We start from the raw sequence: 24,578 nt of genomic DNA, 5'->3' as shown, positions 1-24,578 counted from the left end.
CTTAAAAATTATTCATGATTTATCGGAAATTCAGTCTAACTGAGGATCCTGTATTTTACCTGGCAACTCTAGTACTAAGACTCTGAAGTTACTGCTGTTTCCACCTCCACCTGGGAGTGGCCTTGGTCCTCAGAAATCTTAAGTTAATGGACCCTTACTGGGCCCCGACTCACTGCCAAACACCCTGCTAAATTGGAAGGCCCTGAAGACAAATGGGGCAGGGTCCCTTCTCTCAAGTAGGGAAAGGAGACATGCAACCAAATAAATTGTAAAGTATTGGCTATTAGGGAGGCACTCAGCTGCCAGCAACTGAAAACCCAATCAACAATGGCTTAAATGAAGAAGGCTTTGTTTCTCACACAAAACAAGAAGTCCAAGTATGTCTGCTGCTAGCTTTGGCTCAGCAGTTCAATAGTATCAGAACCAAGATTTCTGTAATGTCCTTGACTTTTCCCTCATGGCCTCAAGATGGCTGCCATGGCTCCAGGCATCATATCTGTGTTCAAGATGGAATAAAGAGTGGAAGGCAAAGGTTTTCCAACCCTGCCTTCTGCAATAGATTTATATTCATGTCTTATTGGGCAGAACTGGGTCATACGGCCACCTCTAACTGCAAGGGAGGCTGGAAAAGTAGACCATAGGATTATCATAATCAGATTAGATCCATCCCAATGTACTGCTGGGGCTGGGACCATTGCTTCCCCGCAGGAAGATGAGGGGAGAGGGCATTGGGCAGGCCCAACTGGTCTGCCATGTGTTCCAACAGAGGTTTGCACTAAGTGCTAAGGGAACACCCAAGGATGTAGTGACATGCTCTACCAGAGGGGTGGTAGTCAGGGAAGGCTTCACGGAGGAGGTGGCTTTTGAGCTGAGACTTGTGGGATCATTGGGCATTTGCCAGGACGAGAAGGGAATTCCAGGCAGGGAGGACAGTGCAAATAACTGCAAGGTAGGCACGGTGACTGCTGCGGCCAGGGGTGGGTGGAGCTCTCAGTGAGGCCATCCTGAAGGGTCTTGATGGCCATACTAAGAAGTTTGTGCTTTACCCCAAGAACAGTTTTCTGTCATCTTACTCAATGTCTCAGCAGCATTTGGCCCTTTTGAATGCCCCTCCACCCTCGCCTTCTGTGGCTTGTGACCCTCTGATGCTCTCTTCCTCATGTCCTGCTCAGGGTCCTCTGTGAACTCCTGCTCCTCTACCTGGCCAGCCAGGGTCCTCAGTTTAAACCCCCCACTGAACCGTGTTCATTTACCCCAGAGCACTTGCCGGGATTGGTAATTAGATATTCATTTGTGTGGCTGTGTGATTACTGGCTTTCTCCCCTCCAGCCTGTAAGCTGATCCTGTGCACCCGCGCCTGGCACATAGCAGACCCTTCCTAAACATCTGTTGAATGAGCTGACGAACAAAGGGTAACGCGTGTGATGGGGGGGGGGGGGGATGGGGGAGGGGGAGGGGCGGCATCAAAGGGGTGAGAGCTGGGAAGAGCTGTGGCTTGTTTCCTTGTGTTCTGGTCACTCCATTGTCCACTGATCAGAGGGGACAGGAATGGGGGATGAGGTACAGGCAGGCTGGAAAGGGGAGACCAGATAGGATACTTTCGGGTCTTTGGTTCTGCCTCTGAGGACCCCAGACCAGTACGGGTGGGCCCCCAATGAGGCAAAAAGAGATCTGATTCCCCCCTGGTGTTTCTCATCTCTGGGCATCTGGCTTCATCCTTGCAGGAAGAGGATGGTAACACGCAGCCGCCCCCTCCCCGGCCAGCTTGGGGCAAAGGCGGCCGAGAAAGGGACAGCATGGTTTTCGAGTGGGCCTTCTTCCTGTGTACACAGCTTTCTCACTGCACCGGCGGGTCCAGGGTGGGGCCCACTCTCCATCCTCAGAGACCCAGCAATTCCCAGCAAAGCCCTGAACAAGGGACCAGAGCCTGAGGAAGGGTGGCACCTTGTAGCTGTGTTTGCTTCCGAGCAGTGATCCAGACCCCAGGAGAGGTGAGGTCTGTTGACACCACTGCCCCCATTACCTACCACCCTCCCAGAGCCCTCAGGGAGTACAGCCCGCAAAGGATGACTCGGGTGTCGTTGTCCCAGCGGGGGTTGGAAAAGAGTTTCCAGGCACAAGGCAGAATGTAAGGAAGATAGAGTTTATTAAAGAGAGGGGTCGCTGCAAGAACAGCGGGCCGACTTTCTGGTAGCCAGGGAAGGTCGACAGTGAGCATGGGTTGCTGGTCTGGCTTTATACCCGGGGAACCTGCAAGTCATCTGCTGACTAAGCAGAGTATGTATACTTTCAGTGTGCTGAGCGGGAGAAAAACATGGCAAATGTCTTTCCTTATATGGGATGGGAAAGGGACAGGGCATGCTGCTTGGGAGGGCTCTGGGACATGGCAGTGGTCACACTGTGACACAGTGATAGGAGTCCTGTAAATCTTTGTTCAGGCAATACTGGCCCCTTGAGTTTATCTTGTTCTTTGTCCTTGGAGCACACCACATCGGGTGTAGGGCGGGGAGGGAGGAGAGGAGAGACAGCCTGGCTCTAGGTGTAGTTCACACAGTAGGGAATAGACAGAAGCCGAGCATTATGTGGACGAGGCCCAGGTAGACTGTGATCTGCCCCAATTCTGCCCAAATTCTCAGAGAGTCAATGGTCTTCAGGACCCTACAGCACATCAGATTCAGCCTTCACAGCACCCCTTGTCCGCTCACCTCGGTGACGGGACCTCACCGTCTTCCAAGGCAGCCGGTTCATCCTCAGCTGGGCCCCCCGGCCGCTGTACCAGTCCACGCAGCTCCCAGAGCAGGCTCCGCGGTGGGCCACATGACCTTCGTTTTGCAGTTGAGTGACCTGAACTGGGAGGCCAAGGGCACACAGTGAAGCCGGCCTCCTGATGGCCATGCCGGTGCCCCCCACACCCGAGAGAACGGGCAGCACCCCTGTGGTCCCTCCCTCTCCAGAGCTCAGCCCCGCCTGGGCAGCCCCTCCTCCACCTCTCCCAACAGAAGACACACACACACTTCCAGCACCAAGTTCTGCTGCGGAAGGAGCAGACACCCTGGCCTACCTTTCTGGTTCTCCCTGTCCTGTACTAGAAGCTGGCCCTTTGCCTTCCACAGGCTTGCGAGGAACCTTCTGGACTTCTCCCCAGGACTTTTCCTTTTGTCTCTCTGTGTCCCCATCTGGGCGCAGCCCTATCCACTCTAAGGGGGAGCACAGCTAGGCTCTCGCTGCAGAGGAGGGGTGAGACCAGGAGGGGCCAGCAGACCCGCAAGAGAGGCTCAGCAGGCTGGGCACTGGCCAGGAATTGTGTCCCCAGCTGATGACGACACTCCCAGCGCCGCCACGTTGCAGCCGAGGGGACCTCGGCCGTACCCAGCGGGCTGGCACGGAGGTTAGAACCCAGAGCTTCGGCATCTGTCTCCTGGGTTCAATCCTCGCTTCTTAATGGTATGACTTGTGATGATTTACTTTACTTCTCCGCGTGTCGGTTTTACTATATGACGACAGCGATGAGTCATTCCTACCTCATAGGATCGTTGCAATGATTAAACGAGTTACTACCTTTATCCAGCAAATATTTGTTGAGTGCCTGCCGTGTGCCAGGACTGGCAGAACAAGAACAGTTCTGGGCACGGGGGATAACGCTGTGAATGAAACCAAGGCTCTGATCTCATGGAACTTAATTTTTTTTGTTGTTGTTTTTTGGCTATGTTGCACAGCTTACGGGATCTTAGTTCCCCAACCAGAGATGGAACCCACGCCCTTGGCAGTGAAAGCACAGAGTCCTAACCACTGGACCACCAGAGAAGTCCCTCATGGAACTTTATATATATGTCGGGAAGGGGTTCTGTGCAAGGGAGGGGCTCCTGAGCGGGGGAGGGGAGGGAGTTCTCTGACGGGGTGGCGGAGCGAGTTTCTGTGAGGGGAAGGGGGAGAGTGGGCTCCATGCAGGGGAGGGGTTCATGGAGGAATCTGGTCCCCCACCCCATTCACACGCATACACACATGTACACAAATGCACACAGAAACACGCATACATGCAGACGCATGCCTGCACATACGCACACACAGAGCTCTGAGAAGACCCAGGTCCGTCCTGCCACATCCAGCAGGCATTGTGGCCACCCTCTCTGCAAGCCCCTTCCTGGCTGTGAGCAGGGCAGGATCGGTGGGCTGAAGACCTGGGTGCTCAGCAAGACTCTGCTTTCACTGGCCAAGTGGCTTCCTTCCCAGAGCCTCGATGTGCTCATCCGTAAAATGGGAGCGAGAGCCCCTGCCTCCCAGCGCGGGGTGCCAGGCCCAGGGGCCCCGCAGGGCGGGGGGGGAGGAAGCCAGGTCTCACCATCCTCTGCCCTCAATCTGACCTAGCTCAGCCTCTCGGGACAGGTGAAGGGGGATGGGCCGGCTCCCGAAGGCTGGAGAGGGCTGGAACTGTTACCTAATACCACCCGGAGCCTCCCAGTGAAAGTCGGAACCTGACCCCAAGGTTCCAAAGTCGGAACCTTGGTTCTGAGGAAAACTGACCCTCTCCCAGGTGCAGAAGCCACCAGAAGGGCCTGGCACCCTTGAGAAGGGAGGGGTCAAGGCCCTACGGAGAGACCCGGGCTTCTTCCATCAGGACTTGGGACTGCAGCATGAAGGCTTAAGGCTAGACTCCAAGCAGAGAGTTCCACCTCAAACATCCCAGAGGGCTGGCTGAACACCAAGGGGGACTGAGCCACACTGACTGGAGAGGCCTGGGTGGAGGCCGACGCAGGGCAGGGCAGGACCCGGGCGGTTTTCACTCATGGGAGAAAGTCTCTGGGGATGAATGGGATGCTGGGGTGTGGGATTTGCCTCTACTCCCTGTGCAGCCCTGGGAAAGGGTTCTTTCCTCTCAGGACCAGAGGGGATCTAAGGGCCTTTCCCGCACAGCCATCAGTGCCCCTAGGCCGAACCAGCCTGGGAAAGGACCTTTTCCACTGGAGAAATGTCTAATAGGCAGTGTCACCCGCACCTTCAAACTTACCCACCTGCTCCCACGTTGAACACACACAACGATGCATCCACCTTCCAGCTGCCCAAGCCGCCATACTCATACACACACTCCGTTGCTCCTCCGCCCATCCCTGGGTTCCTCCAGGGAAGGAAGAGTGACGGGGACGGGATGCTGCTACTGGGGCTACCGCCCGCTCCCTCAGGCCCCAGGGGAGGTCCTGGTCTCTCCTGTCCCTCCTCACATCCCAGATAAGGAGAAGGGATACTGGGTTAGCAGGATTTGACACCTGCAGTTGAGGCCAGCTGATTTCTCGAGGGACGTGGGCTCGGGGCTGTCCCAGCAGCCACGGCCAGGATGGCGGAGAGTTTGCCTCACCCTGGCAGAGCCCTCAGGAAGTGAGGCTGAAAAACCCTCCTTTTCTCCACTTGCCCACTTCCTCAGACAGCGGAGAGGGGAGGAACTGGGGGCAGGTGGGATCTGGGGAGTGGGACACCTGGGCTCCATCCTTCCATGTGGGGAGTTCAGCTCTGCCCTACCTCACCTGTAATGGCAGGTAACACTTCTGTGCACCTGGAGCCCTGGGAGTTAACAGAAGAGGGACCACAGCTGGGAGTGAACAACAAAGAACAGACGAGAAGGCTCAGGGGTTTTAGATTTCTTCTCTGCCAGCCACAGGAAATGCCCAGACGGCGTGGGGGGTGGGACGGGGGAGGGGCCGCCCCATCACATGGCCAGGGAGATCCCGAGAGCCGGCTTCGGCAGAGAGCTCAGGCACATGGAAGGGCCAGCTCTGCCCACACTTAAATGTCCTCCTCCAGCCCCGTGAGCCCTGGGTACACGAGGAAGGCAGGGGCAGCCCCAGGGGAGAAGCCCAGCTTCAGCCACGTGAATGTGTGCAGCTCCCTTCAGACCCCCCCACAGTGACCCGAGCAGGGAAACCCACGGAGGTTTCCACCACCCACAGGATCCAGTCCAGACTCCTTAGGCTGGCCCTCAGGGCCCTTCTCACCCTGGCCACCACGGCCTCTCCACATCAATCTCTCGGTGCTGGCCCCATGGGCCCTTCCATACCACACTTTCTGGGCTGGCCAAGTATCTGGTCCCAGGCTGTCCTCTCCTCCTGGAATGTCCTTCTCCACATTCTCTTCTGGGGAGTCCTGCCCTCCAGGCCAGGTTCGGGGATCACCTCCTCTGGGACACCTTCCCTGGGTGCTGTAGGGCTGGCTGCTCCCTTGTCTGTGCTCTGCCAGGGGTGAGCAGATGTCTCTCCCAGAGCTGGGGCCTCCCGGGGTTACTGTGGTTTCTGTCTCCCTCATCAGACCTCGATGGGAGGGGACCGTGGTCCTCTTTGTGCCCCAGCCCCTGGGATGAGGCCCAGGATGTAGCAGATGCTCAGTAACTATTTGGTAAGGGAATGAATGAATGAATGAATGAAACAAATGAGTGAGGGTGGGCACTGTGAAGGCTCAGGCTCCCAGGATCTATGGCCCTTGACAATGAGCTCTCTGTGGGCCAGGTGGACAGGTCATCTGGGCTCAGAGAACCAAGCCGTGAGCATGGGTGTGGCCTCCCCAGCCCAGGATGCCCACATGCAGATTCCCAGGGCAACCAGCATCGATTGAGCGCGTACGGTGTGCATCACCCCAGGCCATTCTCCTCCATGCTCCACCCTTCCCACCTGGCCCTCTGCTCTTGTCCCTCTGTCCACCTGGAATGCTTGCACCCTGATCCTCTCATGGCTGCTCCTTGGATTCCATCAAGTCTCAGCAGAAAAGTCACCTCCTCCAGGAGGCCTTCCCTGATCTAAGGTTACCCCTCTCTATGCCTCATTGTCCTGTCTTGATGCTCTGCACCACCCTATCACTAGCTACTATTTTCTGTTTATTTTTGTTTGCTAATTGTCTTTCTCTTCCTCCCTGTCCCTGACACACAGATTATTAAACTCTTTGAAGGCAGGCGTTTGGCTACCTTGCTCTCTGCTGCATCTCCACACCTGGAATAGAGCCTGGCACCTAGTAGGTACTCAGTAGATGTTCAGTGAATGAGTGAATGCAGACTTTGGGGATGAGAGCCCAAGCCAGACAGCTCCCGTTTTCACGGAGTCTGAGGTGCAATACACAGGCACCTGCTTGGAGAAGGCCACCTGAATTGGTGCAATTTGCCACAGTTGATAAAAGCCTTTCCCCCACCCCTCGAAGCTGCATTCACATCATGTCAGGTGCCTCTGACAACCTCCCTGAAGATAGGGATGACTGTTTCCACTTGGCAGGTGAGGGAAGGAAGCTCAGGTGAGGATGCGTGCCTTGCCCCCAGGTCAAACACTAGAAAGAAGCATGGTTTGAACCCCCCTCCCTCTTTATTACCTATATAATCTCCCTGTGTGGCGCAGGCAAGTCTCCCTGAGCTCAGGGAAGGCAGGTGACTTGCCCAAGGCCTCATAGCCAGGAGAGGCAGCTGGAGCCTGGAGGCCCCCCTCTGCCTTCTGATCAGAGCTCCTTCCTTGGGCTCAATTTATAATTCCAGCTTTCCCTTCCCTCTCCCTGGGGCCCGGGGCTGAAGTCTATATTCTTCAGAATCTGGGTTCTAGCACCATCTCTTTCCAAGGCCTCAAGCAGTCTCTGCCTCGTGACCTCGTGACCGCAAAATCACACGGCCCTAAATGGCACACCCACTCGCACCCCTGCCTGCAGTCCACCTCCCTCTTCCGGCCTCCCTATTTCCAGTAGGGACTCAGTCACCTGAGTTCAAAATGTCATTTCTCTTCTACTCACCTCCCCCCGTTCCTTGCCACCGAATGAGCACAGGATGTTGTGGAACTGACCACGTTGTTGGTGGAGAGATGGCGAGGGGCGGGGTCCGGGGGCCCGGGTAGGGGTGGGGGAGCCGGCTGTGATGGGCTCCTGGGATTCTGAGCGGGATGGTGATGTACTGAATGTAGCCGTCTGGGGAGACGACCTTGCCCGTATTAGCTTCCTAGGGCCTGTAACAAAATGCCCCAAACTGGGTGGCTTCAAACAACAGACATTTTTCTTTCACAGTTCTGGAGACTGGAAGTCCAAAATCAAGGTGTCCAGGGGGCCATGCTTCCCCTGAATGCTCTAGGAAGGAACACTTTCTCCCATCTTCTCAGCTTCTGGTTGCTTCCAGTGATCTTTGACGCCCCCTGGCTGATAGACAAATCCACCCCCTCTCCGCCTCCGTCTTCACACGGCTGTCTTCTCCCTGTGGGTCTCTGTGTCCCTGTGTCTTTACGTGGCCTTCTTATAAGGACAACAGTCGTTGGGTTTAGGACCCGCCTGAATCCAGTATGGCCTCATCTTAACTAATTACATCTGCAAAGACCCTATTTCCAAATGATGTCACATTCACAGGTACCGAGGTTAGGACTTCAACATATTTTGGTGGGGAGGACACATTACAACCCATGACCCTAACCAAAGGGTGCGCAACGGAGTGGGAGGCCCTGCGGATGACCGAAGTTGGGCCGGGAGGCTGCTGCCCCCGACGGGGTAGGGCCGAGGTGCGAGCCCTGGGGAGGGGCGATCGCTCTCCAAGCTGCGCTCCGGGGTGCAGCGCAGGTGGTGGGCTCGCTGCTGTGGCCACGTGTGTGGGTGCTGTGGGGCGCCACCTTGCTGGGGGCTTTCCTCGTCACCCTGACCCACTTCTTCCCAGGTGAGGCCCAGCGAGGCCTGGCCACTGCAGAGGGTAAGGGGGCAAGGGGCCGCACTGGGGTTCGTGGGGGGGAGCGTTTCTCCTGTGCCCTAAAAGCCTCCCCCGAAATCTCCCTTCAGAAGGATGAGTGTACGGGGGTGTGGTCCCGGCGAGGGGAGCTAGACGTGGGGATGGTAAGCTTTTTTTTTTTTTGCGGCTTGCGGGATCTTAGTCCCCCAACCAGGGATTGAACCCAGGCCTGTGGCAGTGTAAGCACCAAGTCCTAACCACTGGACCACCAGGGAATCCCCTAGAAGTGCGGATGAGATTGCAGGAGAGGTGGAGGTCCGTCCCGTCCAGCCCTGGTAGGGGCGGGTGGGGACTCTCTGCTCTCCTCTCCCCAGGGAGACCCCAGGCTGCAGATGAGGCTGGGAAGGGGTCCTGCGTGTCCTGCCTCCATGGCCTGGCCCAGCCTGATGGGAGAAGGGGTCTCACCTGCTCTTCTGAGCGCCTGATCTCTCCGGAGAGGTGCCACTGTCCTGGAAGGGTTCGGAGAGCTCTCGTACACCGAGGCCACCCCGCCTCGGCAGCAGAGTCTGATTGAAGGGGGCTTCAGGACACCCTGTGAGGACCGAGACCCACTGCCACCACTCCTGGCGTCAGCACAGCCGAGTGGGCTCAGCTGGGCCAGGTGAGAGCCGCTGCCTGGGCCTGCCTGTGATCCCAGCTGCCCGCCAGCCCATTCCACCCACCGACCAGAACAGCGGAGCAAACAGCAGTGAGGAGACCCGGGTTCGGTGCTGGCCCTGTCATGGATTCACTGGGTGTCCTTAGCCAGGTAACTTCCCCTCTCTGGGCCTCACGTTCCCAAGTGCAACGTGAGGGCTGGACTCCGGATCTTTTCCAGGGTTACCTCAATGTCAGAGGAGCCTAACCCACAGGAATGGCTTTGATGGTGGAATTCCGGGCAGTGTGTGATGGGCGCTTGGAAGGGAGGTTCAGCCCGCTGGGCTTTTCCTGCTGCCCTGCTGCTAAAGATTTCACTCATCTCCAGAAGCTTCCTGCCAGCTGTCTGGTCATCTCACGTCGTGCCAGCAGCAGTCTCTTTGGGGAAAGCAGGAGGGTGGTGGGAGATGAGATTGGGGAGGGAGGCTAGGGTCACGTCAGGTAAGGTCGAGGAGGGGGGGTTAGGGGTTCCCACCCAAGGGCTTGCCTTGCTCTGTGACGTGTCAGGTGCACATGCATGTATGTACAGCATGTACTGGGGCACAGACCAGCCTATGCACAATTTTGTGCGTGTACGTGTGCGAATACACATAGGTGTGTGACTTAACCACATATGTGTGCATTTTTGTGGGTGGGTACCTACCTATTTGAACTTGAATTTATGTGTGGGTAAGGGCCCAGGTTTGTGAGTTCCAAGTGTCGTGTCCGTGTTTACACGTGCCTGTGTTGGTATGTGTGTGTGTTTGTGTGTGTGTGTATCTGTGTGGGCCCTCTGTGTCCCAACTGCCCCGGGCCCTGGGAAGGCCTGAGCTGTCCCAGCGTCGCCTCTATGGGTAGCCCACCTGATCCTTGGCTCTGGGGGTGCTGAAGCCAGGCCCCCAGGAGGAGTTCCGTTAAGGAAGCAGCCTTGGGATGTGACTTGGACAGGCAAGCTTTCTTGGGGAGGGGCCCCAGGCTCAAAACAGAGCAAGATCCCGGGTGGCCTGGGATCTGGAGATGGTGTGGAGGCGCCTCAGGAGCTGAGCTTTGGGTCCAGGTGGGGGGACGCAGCTCCTGCAGCTGGTGGTTGTCCAGGCACAGATGGGCAGAGCAGAGGCCAGGGAGCATCCTGGGATGCAGACTAGGGGAGGTGCCCCTGCGGGTCTCAGGAGTCCAAGGTCCAGTACCCAACTCCGAGGCCAGCTCTGCCCTTCCCCATTCCCCTCATTCCGCGCTTGGGGGAACCTCATCCTACAGGATTGCCCTGCCTCCACCCCTACCCGGGGCCCTCCCCCATCCCACCACCTGAGGGCGAGCGGCCACCTTCAGGCAGGGCAGGAGCTCTGGACTTCGGATGGGAGAGCTGTGCACACGCTCTCAGCTCGGCCACACGCTTGGTGTGACCCCGGAAAGTCACTTTGCGTTCTAGGCTGTTTCTGCCTGTCCCACCCCTCGGCCAGGGCCTCAGGACGGGCTCTCATCACGTCCAACTCTTTCCTACCTGCCCTCCCAGCCTCCGGGCTCACGTCTCCACCCTGCCTACTGGATCCCCGCCTTCCTGTCTTGGCTCACACCGTCACCCTGCATCCTCCGGGCCCTGCCCTTGCTGGGTAACTCTCTCCTCCTGGAAGTCTCCTCTCTGACACCCTCGCCGCAAGGTGGGCTCACCTCACCTCTGCACCTGGCTGCTCTCTCTCACTCCATAGAGCACGTCTCCCTTAATGGACTGTGAGTGCATTGAAGGCTCAACTCGTTCTTCTCCATCTTCACGTCCCCAGAGCCAAGCACAGGCCTGGAACTCAGCAGTTGCTCACAAAGCATTTGTTAAATGGAAGAATGAAGGAGCAGGTGTGTGAAGGAGGGAGGCCTCGCAGGGCAGGGTGGCCATGCCTCTCAAGGCCCTTAACTTGAGTCGCGGTTAACCACAAAGCTGGTTCCCTCCCGGGAGGGGCCTCCTCAGAGGACGGGAGCGATCCCTCTTCCTCCTGTTCCCCCAGCGCCAGCCCCAGGGAAGGTTTCAGAGGCAGCCAAGGGGCTGCTTCTCTGCTGCCCCCTGCTGACGAAAAAGGGGAAACTGGATGAAGTCTGGAAGCTTCTCTGGCTACAGTGGCTCCCTCCTGGCCTGGGGATAAGAGAGAGGTTTCTGGTACGCGGGGAATAATGGCCTTCCCTTTGCCAAACGTGCTGTATTCTTCATCCTCCTAACAGCCAGTGGTTAGGGTCTTCCTCTTTCCCTCCCTCCAAAGTCACCCCTTCGCCCCCGTGGAAGGGTGTGTGCTGGGTATCCGAGACCGACCCCCAGCTCTCCAGGCTGGTCTGGGCGCCTCCTGGGAGCGTCTGAACAGCGTTGCTGAATCACAGTTCTTTAATCATCCACTCCCCCCACCCCCAGACTGAGCTCCCCAAGGGCAGGGATCCCAGTTCATTCAATTGCTCAACAGATCTTTACCGCGTGTCAGGGGGGTAGGGGGTTCTCTGCCCCCACGGTGCTCACCTTTCCGTTTCCAGGCCCAGCCTGAGGCTTGACACACACTTGGTGTTTGCGGAAGGGGGCACACTGGCGGATCATTCAACAGCAAGTTGGGGAGGGGCTTGGGAGCCCCTCCAGGTCCTCTCATATGCGTGTTCAGGGGAGAAATGCCCCCTCTGACCTGGCTCCAGGCTGCCTGCTGTGGCCCAAGCAAAGTCCGGGGGAACGGACTAAGGACCAGTCTCAGCGCAGCAGCTGTGGCCGCAGCCCAGGCAGCCGCTGCTGTCAGCTGCTCTGCCAGACCCACCCTGCCTCCCTGAACCCCGTTCAGGAAAGCAGGGGGGGAGGAGACGGCTGAACAGAATGACCCCTGAGGGCCCTTCGGCTTTCTACTCGGGGTCGCATGAGGGCCCTGGAGCCTGGCCATCCCCAAGGCCCAAGGCCCCCACAGCTCCAGCCAGACAGCCCAGCAGGAAGGCCAGACGTGAGGGAGGTGACTGTGCCACACTGGGAGCAGGTGGCCACCTCACCTGCCTCTGGATACAGGCTGGGACTGGAGGGAAAATGTCCAAGGGACACACAGCAGCCTGCACTCAGCGAGTGAACATGATGGGAAAGATGCTGGGTGTGGCTGGAGACACCAGGCTCCGGGACTGCAGACAGGGCTCAGCTGCAGCCTGGGGCCCCAGCTCCTCGGCTGGTGAATCCTCTTCACAATCCCGCTCAGGAGCCACCGTCTCAGCTTCATGCCCTGCCCCCCGCCCCAGTGCAGGCCACTCACTGCCCTGTCCACTGCTGCAGATTTGTGGGTGTGTCTTATCCACCTCCAATACCCAGGGCCTCCCAAAAAGCCAGCCCCGAGCAGGCCATGGAGCTCCAGGAGTAAACGAAGGCCGCGTGTGCTGGTGTCTCTGAGGACACCTGCATGTGGCGTGTCTTCTCAACGTGAGCCCACTTCAAAGAGCTCAGCTGAAGGCTGATCAGGAGCCAGGAGCTCCCCTCGGCCTGGTCGGGCGCCCGTAGGCTCAGTCACATCCCTGTCCCTGTCCCGCCCTGCGTGGTGTGTGGGGGGCCTGACCTCTGCAAACTACATTTCCCGGGCTCACTTGCCAAAGGCTTAGTGGTTAATATGGCCCACAGGAGACCCTGCGGGTAGATCAGGCGACAAAGCCGCCAGGGCTCTCCTCCCTGCTCTTGCTTCAGAGGCCACCGCGGCCGGTGCCTGTGTCACTCCCTGGCGTAAGGTCCCGCGGGCAGCCCTTCTTGTGGTAACCCAGCCTGGAGCCCTGGGAACACCACATTGGCTCCCCGCTGTTGCCAATCTCAGGGTTGCCAAACTCTCCCGTTTGTCCTTTCAGCTCTCTGGGGACCTTCTCAACTCACGCCCTCACGCCAGATGCCCGCTGGGAGTCGTCTGCCTGACTTGACCACAAAGACACCACACACCGAGGGCAGGCTGGAGGCTGTTTCTTTATACAAAGGTAATCAGCACTATGGATCCAGAAGCATGCGGCTGCGGCTCACGCTGGCCCGTCGCACCACTTCCGGGGCAGAAGTCTGGGTGTGGGGCTGGGGGGTCACCGCAAGGGAGGAACACCGCACAGGCCTGGGGACTGGCGAGCACACCAGCCGGGAGCTCCCAAAGGGCACACGCAGTCACACGAACACGGCATAACCACGAGCATGACGTACGAGGACAGGAAGGGAATGGAGAGCTGAAACGAGCCACTGACCACCAAGGCCCTCTTCTCCCAGGTGTCCTGTGGGGGGCGGGACAGTGGGTGGGCGGGGCCTGGGCCTGGAGCCAAGTGCCCCAGCTGTGCCACTACAAGGCCACGTGACCTCACTGCACGCTTTCTGCATCTGTAAACTGGGGACGACAAGCTGTACTTCACCAAGTTGTCACGAGGATGAATGAGAATGAAATAGAGACACATATCAAAATACTCAACACAGAGCCTGGCACATAGAGGTGTTCAGTAAGTAACTTTTTGTCAAGAACATCTCAGCTCAGAAAGGACCTTCCTCGGAAGGCCGAGATGGGAGATCGCTTCCCTGGAAACTCTCTCTCAGGGGATCAGGACCCTTGAGCACTCCTTGGAGCCTGTAGTCGCTGAACTGGCCAGGGCCCCGGAATGCACTGTGCCGGGGCAGTTGAGGGGGGCGGGGGGCTGGACCCCCAGGGAGGCACCCGCAGAAGCCGGGTAGACACCAGAGGAGCTGGGAACTGTGCCAAAATGGTTCTGCACGTAACACAGGCCGGACGTGGGCTGGTACGGAGGCAGGCTGGCCGTGTGCCCAGGGACCCAGGACGGCCAGGGGGCCAGTTTCTGGCCACTGGTGTGCTGCATCTGGGCCACAGGGTGGTTCGGGGCCAGGTGAGGGTGGCCGCTCTGTGTGGGGTAGGAGCCAGGCACAGGGTTCAGCCTGGAAAGGAACAGAGAGAAAACGGTCACTCAGCCACTCATGCCGGGGCACACAGCAGCCCAGCGGTCGATCTGCAGGCGCGAAGCGTGGGTCGCTATACTGCTTTCTATTACAACGTGCTGTGGACGGTTCCCATAACCAGCTGCAAAAGTGCCAAGCGGGGAGGAAGGTCAATCTCAACTGGACAGAAAACATATGCCCAGAGGGGGCAGGGCCCACTCACGGTCCTGCAGTAAGTCAGCAGGAAGAAGGGGTATCAGGCCCATGCCTGAGACACGCTGAGGTGTAAGAGCAGCTTGCAAACTGGATGGACCGGATGGAGATGGGGACAGATCACAGCAGTCAGTGTTTGTGGTCGGCTCAGCAACTGGACCCAGAGAGAATGGATCCCCCTCTGTGGGAGGGAGGAGGGGAAGGCTCTAACGGGTAACACAGAGCTTGGGCCCAGGCCTTGTCTGCTGGGAGATATTCTACCCACGTCTTCAGGAATAAAGACTCACAACTCAAAGTCCTGGCAGGCAGGAACCGACATGACAGACGCGGGGAGCTGTCTGTGCTGAGGTTGGAGACCCCACCACAGACGCGTGCGGCTGGGGCCACAAAGGGGGACACATTCTAAGGGTTTTAGCCTGTGACCTTCGTGCAGAGTTCCAAATATGAAGAACAAGTGTCAACACCACTGATACCTGTGTTAGGTAACTAGACTAAACCTGTATACATTTCAATCCAAACCTAAGCTTACAAATCAGCTGCTTAAGTACAGATACAGGACACTTAACAGCACTTCTGGCATTTTAAAAATATAGAGGTTTTGGCCGATAAGAAGCTTGACAAGAGCCTCCAGGGAGGCAAGGCTGTCCGGGCAGTCAGGTCCGCTGCCGAAACAAACACGCGTGTTCTAATACTACCTGTGTCCCGTTGTCAGGTCATCCAAAACATCACGTTCTGTTCCGGGTGCCTACAGCAGGCCAGGATAATGAGGGATTGAACACCACGCCATGCAAGGGATACAGAAGGAGCTGAGAGGGTCACCATGGCCCCTGGCCAGATCAGCGCGTCATGGTGAAGCAGGATCACCCGGCACCACGGTGTCACAGTTACAGAGAAGTAACTGCGATTCAGCGTGGAAGACCTTTCTCATTAGGGGCTGCCTTGGAGAGCCAGCCCCCAGCCGCCAGGGGTGAACATCGGCAGCTGTCTTAGAGGGGATTCCTTCACGGGAGAGGGCGGGGGAGAGAGCATTTGCAAACGTGGACCCTTAAGTTCTCTCTAGATTCTGTGAGAACAGCAATTAAGAGCCCAAAAGCTACAATACACCTAATTCTAGATTTAAACACTTCCCACCCATTTAGACTCCAGGAATTACTTGCCTGAAACAAAATGGGTGAGTGTGCGTTTCTATTTTTCCCAGTACCCGTCCCTGCCTTTAAGAAATGGTCAGAGTGGGGAATTCCCTGGCGGTCCAGTGGTTAGGACTCAGCACTTTCACTGTGGGGACCTGGGTTCGATCCCTGGTCAGAGAACTAAGATCATCCTGCAAGCCGTGCGGCCTGGTGAAAAAAATAAAAATAAAAAAGAAATGGTCAGAGGGCTCTGAGCTGCTGAAGGCTGGAGTGTCCACCTCCTAAAATAAAGTACAAGGAGCAGACTCCAATTCAGCTGAAGTCCTGCCTCCAGGGCAGCGCGGGGGCAAGATGTACTGCACAGCTGAAGCAGAAAAGGGCCACTGACAAAGCACCTTGACTTTGTACTGAATCCGTTCTTTGGGAGGGACTTGAAGGAAAGGAAACCTCCTCCATTGTGAACTCTCAGCATCGGCAAAAACCAGTGAAGGCCACCTAAGGCCGGCAGTGTGTGCCCCAGCGACAGGGAGTCAGTAGGACCCGGAAGCAGGAGCCCCTGGCTCTAGACTGGGCTCTTCTGACTCTGTGTTACCTGGAGACAGACTCTTGTCCCCTTTGGGCCCTCTCTCTGAAAGGAGGGAGTCAGGCTACGTGAGCTCTGGCGGCTTGCCGAGGACTTTCCATTGAGAGTTAACGTGCCTGGACTGGAAAACAGTAAGCTTCGCCTTCTCCTGCCAGGTGGCCAAGAAAACCCTCTCAGGTTCGGGCCGTGCCACCTCCTAAGGCTCCCAGTCCGTTGCGTGGACTGTGCTTCTTACCAGCGTCACACGCAGGAGCCCAATCCCACCTGCACAGGGTGCTTGTCGGCGCTGAGGGCTGTTAATGCCACTGGATGGGGCCACAAGTCACTCGGGATTATGCACAAGAGCCCCTTCCTGCTCGGTCCCTACTTCAGATGCAGCTGGGCAGAATCTAGGGTGCTCGGGAGAAATTTGTGCACAGATTTTTTGGGGCCCAGGCTGCCCACACCCTCTTGCCTATTCCCCAGGACAGTGAACGAGTCACACCCTCTAGAGGCCCAGGAATTGCTTTAGGAATAAAGCACAGAGTTCTATAACTTACTTCCGGCTTTGGGCTGCCCTTCTTTCAGCTGAAGAGCCGGAGATGTACTTGAACATCGAAATCTTCCTCATCAGGCTGAAGGGGAACTTCTGGTCGAGCTTCAGTGCAACTCGCTCTGGGAGGTCGATGGAGTAGCAGTAGGTGAAGCCATCTGAGGTTGGCATATTAAGGAAAACTGGAGGCAGCTAAAGGGAGGCGGGCTGAACACTCCCCAGAGGACACAGGTGCCCACATTGATTGTACAGGGGAAGTAAGTGCTTATTCCACCATAATATCTGACTGGAGTTTCAAGCTCAGGGGAAACCAAGAGTTGAGTTTCTATCCCCTGTACCTCAGAGGGAACATGACCCAGCAACAGGAGAGGGCAGACAGGTGCTAACATTTCACCTTCCCCTAGACACATCCATCCTGTCTCCTGAGCCCCTCTGGCCCCTTCAATCACAGTCAGAAGCCAGCACACATCTCTGTCTTTCCAGTGGGATGAGGCAGGAGGCTATCCTAATACCCTCTGGGAGGACTGACATCTTCTTGTACTTTGTCCCAAATAGGAGGAACCTTGTCTCAAGGTGACCAACTGAGCTTCCTGTGGGCCTCTGTGGCAACCCTGGGAGGTCCCAGGGATGTGATGGTACTCTGGTCATCCGACCTGTGTCAGCCCATCACTGCCTAGACAGCCAAAAAGAGTCAGCCTTTATCCCACCATCCATCCGTCCTCTCGACAAATATTCATTGAACCTCTAGTATGTACCAAGTACTGGGGTAGAATAAGTGGCCACAAGCAAAAGCTTATCTATGGATGCCCACGCTGGGGACCATAAGCTAGCCTAGGTAGGTCTGAGAAGTTTTTCTCTAAGGATGTGATGAGGAGGTTGAAGCCTAAATTGTGAGGGGTGCTGGCTAGAAGAGGGGTGCTGGCAGAGAGAAGACTGTACAGAAGCACCAAAAGAGCACTGTTCCTTGCGGCAGTGTTCTTAACTAGAATACTACTGGCGAGATAATTCTCTGCTGGGCTAGACTGTTCCACTCATAGGACATTTAGCATTCCTGGCCACCAGCCACCAAATGGTGGTAGTACCTAGTCATTGTGATAAACAAATACCCCCTTGCTATTTCTAAATTCTTTCAGGGATGACAGTATGCTTCCAGATACTGATTCCAGGTGGTAAGCAATGCTGTAAGGAAGTCAAAAGGTGTCATGGCTGATGACTTCAGAATGATCTCAAGAATCTGTTCTGCTTCTGACTCTGATGACGTAACAATACTAGACTAGTCCTCCCACATATATAACTATAAACCAGGATACAATATTTCACACAATTGCTTTCAGACTTTGGACCACAAACACTACCAAACTGTGATACCTAAGAAAAGGGACACAAAGTAAGTGAGCCTCAAGATCAAGCTGGCTTTCTGCCCGGAGGCACTTTCTAAACCACAGCACAGGAACCGGAATCCAAGTATCACTCCAACTTTAGTATACGTGCGGCCAAAGCAAGCACGGGGAATCCAAGCAGAGTACAGTGCTCCTCAGCTGGAGAGACAAAGAGTTCAGGGAGGAAAAAATGCCTGCGATTTACAGGTCAGTAATGGAGAGGAGGCAGAAGAAGCTCCTCCTCTTCTTCTGGATGGGGCCACAAGTCCCTTGGGCCCGAAGAGGTTCCCCGAGTCTTTAGCTAAACACTAATGTAGACGTACATAGGCTGAGACTCCTCCAGTCAGGCAAAGAACAGCTACTGAAGAAACAACAGCTATCAAAGAGCTGTAAGATTAACAACTCCTGGAGCTCCCACAGGACAGGGACACGCTCAAGTTCTAACCAGAGTAAAGAGACTTCACTGAACACCCAGGACATTCAGAAGAGACCCCCAAAAGGCAATGCCTTAACAAGTAAATTAACTACCTATTAGGAAAATAAATACTCTTTAAAGGAAGACAACAATATTCAGCCCTTGATAACACAGTATTCACAAGGTTTATCAAAAAATAAAAAATTACAAGACAAGGGACAAAGCAAGAAAATAGGGTCCATAATCAAGAGGAAAAACAGTCAAAAGAAACAGGTCCAGAAAGGACAAAGATGATGGTATTAAGAGACAAGTATTTTAAAACAGCTATTATAAATGTGTAAGTGAATGTGTTTAAAGGAAAACATAAACATAACAAACAGATAAAGAATTGCAATACAGAAATGAAAACCATAAAGAAGAACCTCTTGAACTGAAATATACAACACAAGGAATAAAAAACTAACTGGGTAGGTTTAACAGCAGAGTAGACGCTGCGGAAGATGAGATTGCTGAACTTGAAGGCAGTGTGATAGAAATTATCCAAACTGAAATGTAGAGGGTAAAAAAGGCAAAAATTTAAAAAAAATACAACAGCCTTAGTGACCCACTGAACAATACCATGTAGCTTATATATATATATAATTGGAGAAGAGAAAAGAGGATAGAAAAAAAATACTTCAAGGCATAATGATGATAATTTTTTTAGACTTGATGAAAATTCTAAACTCACACATCCAAGATCAACAAACTCCAAGTAAGGTAAACACAAAAACACCACCTCAAGGCACAAGATAATAGCTAAAAACCAATGATAAAGAAAAAATTGTGAAATGAGCCAGAGAAAAACAATGAATTATACGGGGAAACAATAAAAATGATTACTGATTTCTTATCAGAAACAATACAAACCAGAAGTAATGCAAGGACATCTTTAGAAGTGAAAGGATATCAGAGAAGGCTAAAATTCTATATTTAGTGAACTAAAAGCATTTTCAAAAACCAAAGATGGAGAGAATTTTTCACCAGCATACCTACTGTAATGTTAAAGGAAGTTCTTTCAGCTAAAGGAAAATGATACCAGATGGGAATTTGGATCTGCACAAAAGAATGAAGAAAAACAGAGATGATAAATATGTGAGTAAATGTTGCTTTTTTAAAAAATATAATTGACTGTTTAAGAGTAGCAAGAGAAGCAGCAATGTATTATGAGGTTTATAACATATGTAGAAGTAAAACATAGAACAACAATAACACAAAGGATGGAAAGAAGGAAAACAGAAATACAATGGAATAAGATTCTTACATACAAAGTGGTATATTATCTGAATGTAGCCTGTGATAAACTAAAAATGCATATTTAAACTCTAGAGCAACCACTAAAAAAGAAAACAAAGAGGCATGGTTAATAAGCAAAGAAGATAAAATGAAATACTAAAAAAATATGCAATTGAAGGCAGGAAAAGAGGTAAAAAGGAACAAAGAACATTTGAGACAAAAAGAACACAAAAAGCAAGCTGGTAGACTTAACCCCACTATATCAATAATTACACTAAATGCAAATGGGCTAAACAAGCCTTTAAAAGGCAGACTGTCAGACAGAGAACCACCTATATGCTATCTACAAGAAAGATGCTTTAAATGTAGACATAAACATGTTAAAAATATAAGGATGGGAAAATATATACCTTGTAAATCCTAATTCTAAGAAAGGAGAAAGCTGCAATAAGTAAATTAATATCAGACAATGAAGAATTTAGGGCAAAGAATATTACCAGAGATTTAAAGGGTCAATTTCATAACAGTAAAGGGTAAATTCATTAAGATGATACAACAATCCCAAATGTGTATGTATCCAATAAACAGAACTTCAAAAACACTTGAAGCCAAAAACTGATAAGAACTGAAAGCAAAAAAGAGAGATCTACAGTATTAGCTGGAGATGTCAACAGTCTTCTCCCAGTAATAAATAGAATAACTATAAGGATATAGAAGATTTGAACAATACAATACCTTGACCTAACTGACATATACTGAACACTATACCCACCAATTGCAGAATGCACATTCCTTTCAAGTACACACAGAATACTCACCAAGATGTAACAAATGCTGGGCCAGAAATAATTTAAAAGGACTGTAATCTTACAAAGAATTTTCTCTGACCACATGAAATAAGAAATCAATAACAAAAAGAAATCTGGGAAATCACCCAATATTTAGAAATTAAGCAACTCCCTTATAAATAACCCTTGGATCAAAAAAGAAATCCCAAGGAAAATTAGAAAATACTTTTAACTGAGTGATAATGAAAACACAACATATCAAAATTTGTGGGATACAGCTAAAGTAGTGCTTACATGGGGAGTGTATAGCTTTAAATTTTCATGTTAGGAAAAAAAGTTTAAAACCAATGAAATTAAACTAGAATTTAAAAATAAGATACATAAGAACAATGTTATCAATGTGGATTTATACACTACCCACACTAACAGCTCACAGAATCACAAATTGTAAGATATGTCAGGAATGCACCTTGTCCAACTCCAAACACTACCATTCTGTTGTTTAAAAAAGAACCACTTTGTATTTTAGAATACTTTCCCCTAATTGCCAGAATATTTATACAAGGAATATGAGGCTTATCCTAAGTTTTTAATTACCCATATGGTAAAAGCCTACCATAAAAAAAAATTTTTTTTTTCTTCTGAGAAAAAGATTAAGCCAAACAAAAACAAACAAACCTGTTTCCTATTCCTTTCATGGAACATCTCCAGCCCATGGGTAGTTCAGGTTCCTCCAATAAAAAAAATTAGTCAAATGTAGGTTTACACCTTGGAAAAAATCAATACAGAATATTTTACTAACTGGCAGTGCTGAGCCAGTGTGAGGAGTAAGCTATGGTGATCTTTTCCAGATGAGAAAACTCTGGCCTAAAGAAGGGAAGTGACCTGCCCGAGGCCACACGGTTTTCAAAGCTGAAGCTAGCACACAGATTACCTACATCTGAGCTCACAGCTCTATCTACTTGACACCCCCAGGCCCCACAACTTGGTTCACCCTTTGGCATGTCATTGTTCTACAGTTACCTTCTAGGAAGGATACATGTTAGCCCAATTCCAAGTCCACAGACGTTACTGAGGAAAGAGGTCTGGGGAATGAGCCAGGAGGCACAGAGCAGAAGCCACGGCACCAGCATTGAGGGCACAACCATGCCAAACACCAGGGCCCTCCTCATCCGAGAGCGGACGGAATTGACTCCCAGCATGGCAAAAGCCACTGGGGTGAAACCTCTGGCATCCTCTACCTCCCCCAGCTTTGACAGCGATGACACAGCTTCAAAAGACAGGAAGATGATGGCGCAGATGATGGCGAAGATCACGGTGAAGAAGCAGTGGCGGACGGTGCCCACGGTTCTCTCAAAATTGCCAGCAAAGCGCCAGATGATGATGGCACCGCAGAGCAGGGAGACTGGGTTCTCGTAGACAAAGATGTAAGTCACCAGCCTGTAAACTGCAGAGGGAACTGAGTTAGAGGCCCAACGGTGGGTTGTTCCAAGAAGGGAAAGCCAGGTTACAACCCACCTAGGAAACGGGGAGCAGCTGGCTCTCATTGCCAGTGAAAATCAGCCCGGAGCCAGTGGGATAAGCAGAGGGAGGCAACAACGAAAGACCCAGGACTCAAAGTAGAGGCGTGGATGTCTAATCTTTGCTCTTTCCCAGACCTGGAGCAAGTCTTATCTGTGACTGGCTTCCACGTGGGGAAAAAAATAACACTTTTTAGCGTGGGATGGTCTTTAAATTTGCAATGTGCTTTATAATCCTTTTTTAGGTTTTAATACTGACCTATCTCACCGGGCAGTTTGAGGGTTAATTAATTGTAACGGCTTCAGGTGGATTGAGTGGGTGTCACTTAACACTCTTTGTGCCCGTCTCCTCGGCTGTAATCCTGACCTCTCCTTCCATAGTGGCTGTTCAGAGGAAGAAAAAAGGGACCATGAATTATTTTGCACCTGTAAAGATTAGAAAACTATCACTGATAATGTAGATACAGAACTCAGAAGTCTTTCTTGAAAGTGCTGATCTAGTCTTCGAGGCAGAGCCATGCTTTATATGCAATAAGACAGCAAAGAATCTCACTTTTATTTTTCTAGAACCAGTCCTCTCTCTTATGTACTTTTACATCCCCACAGGCCAAAATACTAAACTGAAGGAGGGGGACCGGTGAAGTGGCAGTAACAGTGGACTTGGGAGCCTAAAGGCTTGGAGTGGAATCTTGGCTCTATCACATCCAGGCCGGCTGAGCTCAGTCAAGTCACAGGCCCTATCGGCTTCAGTTCTCTCTTTATATAATAACAGGCATACACTCGAGGCCCTCAAAGGTCTCTTACATGTCTAATACTCACATTGCCTGTGAGCCCCAGAGAAGCCGTGAAGTAAAGAAAAAAAAGGGAGCTCAGTTTAGGCTGGCATTTTGCATCTGCCTCTGAAGACAGATGTGCTGTGTGTATCTCAGGTGAGGTTGGGAGGGACCAGTTTTAGATTTGAGCAGGGAGGCAGGCTATGAACCATGTACCTCAGTCAGGCCATCTCTGTAAGGCTTCATTATCTGAAGAGTACTTCACTGCTTGCTGAGTACTTCTGACACTGAAATCCCAAGTATAAATGTGAAGATTCTAGAAGCAATTCTATATAATTTGGGGATCATAAACCCCAAGGTTCCAGTCCCAACACATCACACGATAAAAAGAAAAATCTGGGTTCCTGCGTCAATTATATAACTCAATAGCTCTGCGAGTCTTCGCATTAAGCCTCAGTTTCATCTAAATAATGCGCAACAATAAAGCCTACATTACGTCATGGGATCACCGTGAGTATTAAACGAGATTAATGCATGTGAATGTGCTTTGGAAAACAAGTCATACAAATTTCCCATTTTCCTCCCTATAAAAGAATGGGTAAGAAACAGAGACTAAGAACATCTTTTATGAGCAGATGTTTATACTTAATTGGTCTGCAAAATCTCTCACCCTCCCCGAGAAAACAAACACCTCTCCCAAAGGTAGAAGATACCCCCTCGCGCCATGAGCAGGGAATCGGAGTGAGGATTAAGATTAAAACGAAGAAGCACAATAAATTCTAAACCCCAGGAAGCCAGGATCTTATAGGGCTGGCCACAGATAAAGTTCAAGTGTCTTGACGAAGGCGAAAGAAAAAAATTTTTCAGTGGGGGGTTGGGCCCTTAAAGCAGACGTAGGTGTGAATGTGACAAGGGAGGGGAACAGAAAAATCCTCCTTGGTGATGGAGCAGGGGTGAATGAAACCTTTTTGCTACGAATGGATATGGGGGCCTTGACCAGTCGGATGGAGACAGGTAAGGGAACAAATCTGGGTAGGGAAGCATTACAGTGGTGACGAAGATGGGGCTCTGCACAAAGACGTGGAATATGGGGCTGGTCTTCCAGGTGGGCAGAATGATGATGCGGACGGAGGCGGGGTGACGCGGATGCTGGGAGGCCAGAGCCCAGGGCCTGGCGAGGTCGGAGGAAAAGGGCTGGCACCCGGGGTCCGGCCCCGCCCTGCTCACCTTGCCAGTTGCGCAGAGCCTCGGACCGCAGCGAGAGGCCCGAGGGCGCCAGGGGAGGCTGCAACAGGAACAGGCGAGGCCCAGACACCAGCAGCGAGAGCAGCGCGGTGAAGAAGGTGGCGGATGGCACCTCGGGCCACAAGGACCAGCTCCGGTACCCGGGCTCCGAGACCGCCATGGCCGCCAAAGCTCCCGCTCCCCTAGGCGACTCCGGCAGGTTCTCGGCTCCTTCCGCCTCCTTGCGGCTGTCTCCCATGGCAACAGCGGAGGAGGTGGCCGGAAGCCCCGCCTCCCAGACGCCCCGCCCCGTGCAGAGTTGCCCAATCCGGTCGCGCTGGCCAGTCTCCCCCGCGCGTAGGACAGCGCCCTCTGGCGGCAGCACCCCCCTTTTCTGTGTTTACCCCCATTATACCAATGAAGAAACTGGTGTCAGGGTAATGCAGTTAAATGGCAAAGACAATTAGAACTCAGGTTCCCCCCAGTTGCTATGGCCTGGAATTGGCTACTGGCAAGGT

At 52.9% G+C, this 24,578-nt stretch overlaps 1 protein-coding gene across 1 annotated transcript; it reads right to left on the bottom strand.

Annotated features, from left to right (window-relative positions):
* Positions 1-13,258: 13,258 nt before the first annotated feature.
* On the bottom strand, positions 13,259-24,311 carry RHBDD2 (rhomboid domain containing 2). The gene is made up of 4 exons (XM_060032263.1): positions 24,064-24,311; positions 21,583-21,990; positions 16,694-16,844; positions 13,259-14,228 (listed from the first exon to the last, which is right to left on the bottom strand). The coding sequence occupies exons 1-4, from the start codon at positions 24,239-24,241 to the stop codon at positions 13,871-13,873; spliced, it is 1,095 nt and encodes a 364-aa protein (XP_059888246.1). The 5' UTR covers positions 24,242-24,311; the 3' UTR covers positions 13,259-13,870.
* Positions 24,312-24,578: the final 267 nt, after the last annotated feature.

The sequence above is a fragment of the Delphinus delphis genome, chromosome 15, assembly GCF_949987515.2.
Source record: "Delphinus delphis chromosome 15, mDelDel1.2, whole genome shotgun sequence".
Classification (NCBI taxonomy): Eukaryota; Metazoa; Chordata; class Mammalia; order Artiodactyla; family Delphinidae; genus Delphinus; species Delphinus delphis.
The sequence above is the reverse complement of the archived record's forward strand: the minus strand, read 5'-3'. Positions and strand labels throughout refer to the sequence as shown.